This window comes from Lepidochelys olivacea, assembly GCF_965140295.1.
Source record: "Lepidochelys olivacea isolate rLepOli2 genome assembly, chromosome: 4".
NCBI lineage: Eukaryota > Metazoa > Chordata > Testudines > Cheloniidae > Lepidochelys > Lepidochelys olivacea.
Genome location: NC_140414.1, coordinates 13694124 through 13704368, shown reverse-complemented (window position 1 = coordinate 13704368; position 10245 = coordinate 13694124). Strand labels below are relative to the sequence as shown.

At 40.7% G+C, this 10245-nt stretch overlaps 1 protein-coding gene across 1 annotated transcript in view; it reads left to right on the top strand.

Moving 5' to 3' along the window:
* Positions 1 to 232: 232 nt before the first annotated feature.
* TECRL (trans-2,3-enoyl-CoA reductase like) overlaps positions 233 to 10245 on the top strand; it is a gene marked incomplete at both ends in the record, with an annotated part of 120250 nt that continues 110237 nt past the window's right edge. The window contains one exon of the mRNA XM_084625483.1: positions 233 to 466. Coding sequence (XP_084481609.1) covers positions 233 to 466 — 234 coding nt within the window. The remainder of the gene's footprint in view (positions 467 to 10245) is intronic.

Here is a 10245-nt window from a genome sequence, read left to right as displayed (position 1 = left end):
GCTGGTTTAAAAAAAAAAAGCGGCACATCACAATAGCAAGTTAAATATAGAAATGGATTAGAGAGCCATTGTTTTCAGTCCTGCTAAATAAGACTGGACTCTCAACATGGAATGCCACTTGACCTTTAATGTCTCATCAGTCCATGCTTGTATTTAACTGATGCAGGGAGGACACATTTCCCCTTGGAAGTGTCCTGTGTCGACATGACAGTTGCTGCTGCTGGGTCACACAATGTTCAGGAGGCATAAACCCAGCGCTCCAGAACACAAGAAGGACTTTGCTGTGCATGGAGCCGTGCTGCCGGGACCACAGAATGACATGAGGTCTTTTTTCAACTTGTCTCAGCTTGTACTCTGTGCTGGCCAATTCAGATCACCACCCACACTCAGGCATTCAAAAATCACTTACTTTGAAGTGGAAATCCTTGATGCCCAAAGTAAGAGGCAGATCTGTGTGGTGGATAAGGTGAGTGTGTGTCATTTTCGGCACACTGCTGTGTGTGTGATTAAAAAGATGCATTATCCTAACATGGATTTAATCTTGTTCATCTTACTGGGACATACTCAGAATGTCTCCTTATTCACTGTCCTTTGATTCTTTTCCCTTGTGTTTCAAAACCTTTGGAAATAAATAAGTTTGGATTTTTTATACCTGCTGACTGCTCATCAGAATCAAGCGGGTACTTTACTTGGGTCTTAAAGTTTATGGGATTGCAATGCTTATGTCATGGCCTAATACTTAAAACAGGCACTTCGGAAAAGGTAATCCAGTTTTATAAGATATTTGCAACGACTTGAGTCACTTAAGTGCTATAAGTTCTTTCTAGGGTCCAGATGCGTTCAGTAGAACCTCATTTATCCAAAGCGGAACTGGGATCCAGAGTAGATTTTCATGTAGGGCAGTTTGGCTAAGAGAGATTTTTGTGTTAATGACGGGGTTTAAATTACATTCAAATTATGGACAAGTGTGGCGAAGGGATTGGATAAGATTGGATTCTACCACATAAGTAAATGCTGGCTTGAGAAAACACCTCAAGAGACTTTATCTAAAAATAAACATTTTCACCACAGATTTCTATTGCAGATTTGGAGGCTGGATTACCCATGGCTTTTGGGGAAAAGAGGATAATTCATTTTTGCACAGCGAGTACGTGACTATGTGGACTCAGAGTGGCCAAGTCAAAGGCTTGACTTAGATGTGCTCTTTGCAAATATAGGATATAAGTACGGGAACATAGGATTTTCTATAGCAGAGCTGACCACTGATACATTCAAAGCTACTTATTAATGTTGGATAACTACAAATATAGGGTCAGAGTCTCAGCTGGACAAAAATCAGCATTGAGTCAATGCAGCTATGCCAGTGTACGCCAGCAGGCAATCTGACCTATTGTATTTTGCTATGAAAATTTGTATCCAGAATATTTCTTTAGAGTATAGAACATTCACATGGCACAGCAGAATTATGAGACTTGTCGTTTGGCTGAACAGTAAGTTTATTATCATCCCCACTGGAGATTCTTCTTCTCCCCCACTGGAACAAATAACTCAGACTTCTGAAGATATTTATTTTAACATCTTTTATATGTGCAAGCTGGGATACACCAAAACATTTCCAGCATTCCTGGTCTTTCAAAGTACCATTCTGTAATACAGATATATGGCTAATATTAAATAAATCCATTAGTTTGTCTTAATATTGCAAAATATTTAATGATCAACAAAGATATAATACATTATTTATTATCATGTAATGTGTGATTATGTCTGCACTGCAGAAGTAACTAGATCTCCTATGATCATAATAAAATAATAGTACTAATGTGATTTTTGAAAATATACTGAATAAAGTCTCCAATCAAAATAATAATAATAATAATAATAAATTAATTAATTAAGCATTTACCTAACTTTAAGTTCATCAGTAGTCCCATTGACTTCATGGCATTTACGGCAACGGGAGCAGAATTACGCGAATGCTAAGCACCTTTGAAAAATCCCATCCTCAATGATTTGTCTAAACATTACTGTAGTGTACTGGAACAGCTACGGGCCAGGATGCCTTGGGTTTTAGTCCTGATACAGCAGAACCCCGTTTATCTGATCTAATTGGGACCGGGGCCAGATCGGATCATCAAAAATCTGTAGAATAGGAAAGTTCGAGGCTGCTGCATTACAGGAGAGAGACCCCACTTCTGGACCTGTGTGCACTGGTTGTGCCATGAATACGGAGAGATGAATAAAATAGGGTCAGATAAACAGGGCTTTACTGTACCGACCTGGGGGCTTCCCTGTGGTGTACAATAAGCTCCCCCTCTTCAAGAGAGGACTCATTGTACTTGCCCACTTCATACCTGAGTGCTGGTTGTGACATGCTCCCTAAAAGCCAAGTAAAAAAGGCTCAGTTACAGAAAGGGCAATAGAATTCATGGGCTTGTGGCTTACAGTCAGAAAGCCAGGGCCACCTGTGCATTGGCTGCCATGAGCACCTCCCCTACCCCCGCCTCCAAGCATCGCACAAGAGATCATTGAAAAAATAGCACAAGCCTCAGACTTCCAAAGCTGCTGAAGGAGTTTGGATATCCAATTCCCATTCAGCCGAGTGTTCAACCCCCTTAGGATACCATGGAAATCCTATTCCAAAGCAACTCCAAAGGCAGAGATTAACACATTCATTCTGTATTGCAACTAGAGCTCATTGGTATCAATGCACCATAGTTCTATAATTTATTACAGCAATGAAGAGAACATTTCACTAAATTTCACATAACCTGCTGCTTAATTAAATGGAGCACAGACACAGACCTAACATGACACTTCTAATGTCTGCTTTCTATTCTAATATAATTGCTATTAGCTTCACTTCTCAGCACTGTGTGTAATTATTTCTTGTCAAGATTAATAACAGGCGGGCACACCATGCACATATTTTAAAATATATATCTTCTTAGTCTGTCCTTGCAAATTGTTAACAGTTCAGAGTATGCTGCTTAGCAAATGCATGTGTAATATTCCCAGTTTAATAAATCTGACTGGAAAACTAAATCACTAATGACAGAGCAAGTGCCTCTTCTTTGCTCACCCTTATGGAGGCTCAGGTGGAGGGAACAGATGATTAATCCCTCTGAAGATAAGTACCAGGCACTGCTACCCGTTGGATTAGTTGTCACCATTACACTGGCACAGAAATCCCATTAAAGTTAATAGAAGATCTGTGCATTCAGTAAGGGGAATCCTAGCGCTGTAGACTGTCTAGCAAGGAAGATAGTCTTGTGGTTAAGGCATGAGAGGGGGATTTAGGAGATGTGGGTTCAGCTGATCACACAGACTTCCTGTGCGATGTTGGGTAAATCACTGGATTACTCTGCCTTAACTTGCCTTCTGTAGAACAATAATATTTCCTTTTTCTTGTCTATGTAGTCTGTAAGATCTTTGGGGCTGTCTCTTAGAATGGGTATGTAGTATGCCTAGCACAAAAAGGGCCTAGTCTTGTTTAAGCCCACCTTGTTTATTCACTAATAATGATAATGGGATACTTAGATATAGAGATGTTGACGGATTCCTTCTTTCTCTTAATATCTCTGGGGGAAAAGATGTCAGACTGTAGCTGCACAAAGAATAAAGTTTCTGCAGGGAGAGGTATAGGAAAGGGGGGTTACGAGTAATTCAGCAGTGCCGATACCAAATATTTAAAAATGATGAGTCAGGAGTTCCACTCCTCACTCCCCAAAAACCATGAGATTGGCTTAAAAATCTTAAAATGTAAGCACTAATAAATGTTAGGTTCTTTTTACATTTTTTATGGTTTCTGAGCTTGTAGATTACACTTGCTTCACATTTTCAGGCTTTTCTCTGAAACCACGAAGGTTAGAAATACATCTTTTAAAAGCTGAAATTCGCACATAATCCCCTGTCTCCAGGAGCTGGGGCTTTAAGAAAAACATCTAATATTGCAAGACTTGTGATACAAACCCCAAGAGTTGGCTGCACTGGTAATACATTTTGCATAGGTGTATGCATGCCATAGAGGCACTGTACACAATTAATAATAATTAATAATACCTAGCTCTTGGGACTCTGCTATGAATGTTGTTATACAAGTGAAATGAGGGACAGCTAAAAATAGCTGCACTCAAGGAGCAGAGCCCCATCGTACTATATGCACATATTGTGACTGTACAATCTGTGCCCCAAAGATCTTACAATGTATATCAGTTTTACCTGCAAGGTGATGAGCATTCAAGCCCAATCCAGCAAAACATTGAAGCATATACTCAATTGTAAACATATGACTAATCCCGTGGACTTCAGTGGGACTGCTCACGTGCTTAACTTTAAGCATGTACTTAAGTATTTTGTTGGATCAGGTTAGAGCATTCTGCCCTTGCAAGATTGAGTCCTCATAACCCTATCCAGGAAAGCTTCTCTATTCCAGTTTCACACATGCTACACTTGAAGCAAATTGTGAATATGGGCATAGGACAGGATGGTGAAGTGAAGTCCAAACATTTTATCCGCATGTGTTTGTAATGTGTGTATTATTCATGAATGGTGACGCTTGAGTGTATGCTACAAATAAGTGTCAGTAAAAAATGTAGTCATATATTTATATTAAATCTCAAAACACTTCTAAAGAAGGGGGGAGGAGAAGGGTCCCACCAGCAGTAACAGTGGCCTCTATGGTGGGGGGAATATTTTAGTATTTTTATGCTTTTGTATTGGGGATATCTTAGAGATTAGATGTTACGGGGAAAAGTCTAGAGATTTTTCTGAGAAATTTCAAATGGTCGTATCTCCAAAATGTTTTTGTCTGGTTATTCTTCAAAGTTTCCCTAAACTTCTCTTCTAGGAGGAGACCATGCACTCCACATTTTCGGCAGAAAGGGGTTATTGTGAAGACATTAGAAAATTGAGGGGAGGAATGAAAAAGGGACTAAGAATAGGAAGTTAGTTGCAGACTTAGGCCCTGATCCTTCGAACACTTAAGCACTGCGTAAGTATGATCTCATGAGGATTCCCATTGAGTACAGTGAAACTACAGCTACTAGCTTGCTTAAGTTTTTGCAGTATTGGTGAGGAAGGCCCTAATCTTTCAAGGAGATTTGTGTGGGCTGATACTTGTGCCCACATGATGTCCCAGGGAAACCAAAGAGGCTTCACACAAGCGTAAAGGGTCCAGCAGAATTGATCAGTGTACACGATTGTGTCCCAATTCCTCCCCTTTCCCACCAGACAGGTAGTAAGTTACTTCATCACTTTTCATGGAGCAGCTTTATGACCGTGTGCCCAGCCAGCTATTCCGGCCGTTGAATGATAGATAGAGCCAGAGGTTTATTGGTAAAATTTGCAGATGAGACAAAAAATGGTGGAGTGATAGTTAATGATGGGGACAGATCAGTTATACAAGCTGACCTGGATTGTGTGGTAACATTGGCTCATTTAAATTAAATGTATTTTAGTGCATACAAATATAAGGCTACGTACATCTAGCAATACAGAATGTAGGTCACACTTATAAGGTGGGAGACTATATCCTGGAAAGCAGGGACTGTGAAAAGGATGTAGGGGTCATAGTAGAAAACTAACTCCTAGAATGTCAGGGTTGGAAGGGACCTCAGGAGGTCATTTAGTCCAATGCCCTGCTCAGAACAGGACCAACCCCCAGTTTTTGGCCCAGAACCCTAACTGGCCCCTTCAAGGATTGAACTCACAACCCTGGGTTTAGCAGGCCAATGCTCAAACCGCTGAGTTATCCTCCCCTCTGATGCACATGAGCTCCCAATGTGATGCTGTAGCTAACTGGATGACCATGATCTTTTCGACGTATACATGGGGGAATATCAAGTAGGAGTAGGAAGGTGGCATTACCTCTATCTATGGCATTAGTGAGACCATCATTACTGGAATACTATGTCCAGTTTGGGAGTCCACACTTCAAAAAGGATGTTGAAAAATTGGAAAGGGCTCAGAAAAGAGCTACAAGGCTGATGCAAGGTCAGGCAACCCTGCCTTATAGTGCAAGAGTAAAGAAGCTCAACTTCTTTAGCTTATTCAAGAGAAAGTTAAGAGGTGATTTGATCTCAGTCTACAAATGCCTACATGAGAAAGAGATTTCTGATAGTAGATGGCTCTTTAATCTGAGGCAAAGGCATAGTGCGATTCAATGGTTGGAAACTGAAGCTAGACAAATTCAAACAAAAATTCAGGTGCAAATTTGTAATAGTGAAGATAATTAACCAGTGACCTAGGGATATTATGGATAATCCATCACTTTGAGTCTTTAAATCAAGACAGGATGTCTTTCTGTGGGCTTGTCTACATGGGGAAAAAGCCTGGAGTCGTTAATGTGCACTGGCTACTCCGCACCAGCTCCCCATGTGGACCCTTTCACACTGTATTAAGAGTGTGTTAAGCTAAAGCACACAAAGGCACTCTTAATACTGAGGGAGGCGTGGTCTACATCTAAAACTTTGGTCGACCTAGCTACATAGATCAGGGCTGTGAAAAATTTCACTCCCAGTGCAGCGTAGTTAAGTTGACCTAACCCCCACTGTATATGCAGCCAGATCCACAGAAGAATTCTTCTGTCGACCTACCCCCTGCCTCCTAAAAGGGTGCATGGAAAAACCTCTTCCATTGCTATAGTAAGTGTCTACACTACAGGGGTGCAACTGTAATGTAGACCCACCCTAAGAATGTCCATAAAGAGAGTTAATGTGAATTAGCTATTTTGTTTTCAATTCACACCCTAGCTCCCTCCACACTAATGTCCCCAGGTAGAAAAGCCCCCAAGCTCAAACAGAAGTTATGGGGTTTTATGAGGGAATCACTGGGTGAGATTTATCAGCTTGTGTTTATACAGCAGGTCCAACTAGATAATCATTATTTAATTGATCTTTAACTATTCATGGTAAATAGGACCAATGGCCTGTGATGGGATGTTAGATGTGGTGGGATCTGAGTTACTACAGAGAATTCTTTCCTGGATATCTGGCTGGTGAATCTTGCCCACATGCTTAGGGTTCAGCTGATCGCCATATTTGGCGTCGGGAAGGAATTTTCCTCCAGGGCAGATTGGCAGAGGCCATGGGGGGTTTTCGCCTTCTTCTGCGGCATGGGGCACGGGTCACTTGCTGGATGATTCTCTGCACCTTGAAGTCTTTAACCCATGATTTGAGGACTTCAGTAGCTCAGACATAGGTGAGAGGTTTATTGCAGGAGTGGGTGGGTGAGATTTGGTGGCCTGCGTTGTGTAGGAGGTCAGACTAGATGATCATAATGGTCCCTTCTGACCTTAGTATCTATGAATCGTAATGGTCCCTTCAGGCCATAGAATCTATGAATCTCTCCCCACCCACTTGCTCACAACAGGCAGTAACTCCTGTTCTCCTTCCTAAAGCTGGGTCACAGTCTGCAGGGGAGTGAGAAGGCCTATGATTAGAGATGGTTAACATATTTTGTTCAAGCTTTTACATACATATATAACAATGTCCCCCACCCCCAGCCTACATTTGTGTTGGGTTTCTTTCTGTATCCTCGCTTTTTCCATTTTGCCAGTGAAAAGGAATGGGGAGGAGGTGAGCGAAGGGAAGGAAAAAAAAGAAAAGGGAGGAAGACAGAAAACCCCCAAAGCCAGTCAGTACGTACCTACATGGGGAACAAAAATTTAATAATGGGCTTTTCAATCTAGCCAGCAAAGGTGTAACTAGATCCAAGGGTTGGAAGACAAATTCTTCGTGGAAGTAAGGTGCACATTTTTAACAGTGAGGGTAATTAGCCATTGGAACAACTTGCCAGGGGTTGTGGTGGATTCTCCATCACTGAGCAATTTTTAAATCAAGATTGGTGTTTTTCTAAAAGACCTGCTCTAGCTCAAACAGGAATTCTTGTGGGGAAGTTGTGGGGCCTGTGTTATAGCGAAGGTCAGACTCGATGTTAACAGTGGTCCCTTGTAATCTATGCATATATGTTCTGGAAAGCTATGAAAAACTGAAAACATGTCGATGTTCAGTTTTCATCTTTTTTCATCAAAACCATAGAACATTTCAAAATTGTTTATGCACTTTACTTACCATTTTCCAACCAGCTTTATTTGTCCTTTATTCCGAACTCCAGACATAGTCTAATTTGAAGGTTCTAAATGTGCAATGGTTTGATTGAACACTGTTAAATCAACTCAGCCATTTTTGTTTATGCTGCAGCGTTTGCCACATATGATTTTTTTCTTCAGATTAACTGGAGTAAAATGCATTTTCCAACAAGTATTGCACAGTGTAATTAATTTTGCATGAGTTGCTTTTAAGACAGAATGTGTTGTACAGCATTGTTTTGCAGGAGAACTCACCCATGGGAAAGCAACAGAGAAAGCTTTCCTCATCAAAAGCCTTCAAGCTCAGCAGTTATGTGATTCAGCATTTGGCTGGGTGAGCTATGCACGAGGACACACGCCCAGGGCTTGAGTCTCTTACAGGGCAGGGATTTCTTTCTTGTGAACTTTCTGAGGTCTCTTCACAAGCAGATCTCACTTCCTAAAATGCATAGGACAGGAGCTCTGCAAACCGTGGGAAGCCCACTTTCTCTCTGCTCTGCAAACCAGCCCCCACCATTCCAATGCCCCCACCTACTACTGCCCCTTCCCCATTGCAACTCCACTCTCCGCTGTCCCATGCCATTTTCTACTTATCCGAAATAAGCACATAAATGTTAGATGCATCATTGCCAACTGTTGTGATTTTATCACAAGTGTCGTGATATTGGGGGTTTTCTTGATGCCTCAGCTCCTGGAGTCATGTGATTATGTGAGACTCTCAATTTTCATTTTTTGAAAAAGTATCCTTCAGTGCCTCATGATTGCAGAGAAAAACTTGAAAATGTGTACCCTGAAAGCTCACAAACCAGCAGGCAAATAAATAAGCCTTCAGATTTATTATTATTATTTTCTATCTCATGATTTTTATGACATGCTCATGATTTGGGGGGCTTGCCTCATGATTGTTGAATGCTTGAAAAGCATGATATAAGACCTGTGTATTATTGTTATGCCTTTATTAACATTCATAGGTACAAAAATTATTTAAACTATGGACTGAACATTGATGTCTCTCTCTATCTGCTTCATTTGGAAGCTCTCTGGGGCAGGTATCATCCTTTTGTTTTATGTTTGTACAACACCTAATTCAATGGGGTCCTGCTCTATGACTGGGGTTCCCCAACATTACTGTAATACAAATGAATAATGATAATTAGTATTATTATTAATCAATGTAATTCTATGGCCCCTGTTACTCTATGATATGACATTGTGTAATCAGTGTTAGCCACAAAACAACATTAGGCTTGATTTTGATTCCCCTCGCACCGGTTTTACATTTGTGTAACTATCTTCGCTTACCTAGACTGTAAACGCTTTGGGCAAGGGACCATCTTTTTGGTCTGCATTTGTACAGCACCTTGCATAATGTGGTCCTGCTCCATGGATTAACTTTCTAGGCCTACCATCTTCATCATCATAATTCAATGGAGTTGCTCCTGTTTTATACTGGTATGAGAGCACAATCAGGCCTCTTGTCCTTATTTTATAGAAACTAGACCCTGGTATCATATCCCACCCAGAAGGAACTTCGCTGATCTCCACTCTCTGAAGAGTGGAATAATAAAGTAACTATTTTCCTCCATAGCGCACAAGCAGCCAAATAAAGCAGGCATGAGTCAGGCATGTATAATCATCTCTAGCAAGTAAAATTAACTTCCCACACTCTGACCTGTATGTTATATTTATAAATATCGCATTCATTTGTACGTGAGCAATTGCTACCTTTATAATAGGGTATTAAGTGTTCTTAAAGCTATTTCCTGCAATAACATGACATTTCATTTTACATCAGACTCTCCTCTTTGTCTGTACAATGTGGCAGTGACGGGCTAGGAGAAGTAGCATTGAACAGGTCCTTTTCTAGGAAATGTACTCAGGTTCTCTCTTAAGACAAGAACAAGTTTTATAACAGCTGCCAAGACTCTTGATCTAGCAGTGACCATCACTGGGAACAGCAGCAGCTAACCAAAACCTTTATTTTCAGGACCTCTAAAATCCAGATAGGATATTTGCATAATACTTTTGAAAGATTCTTTAGACATTCTGAACACATTCCATTCTGGGGTTTCTCCAGCTATTAATTACAACTATGAACTGTAAAACTGTTTTCTAGTATAATTTAGTTGCCTTACAGCTATCTGAGTATACACTTC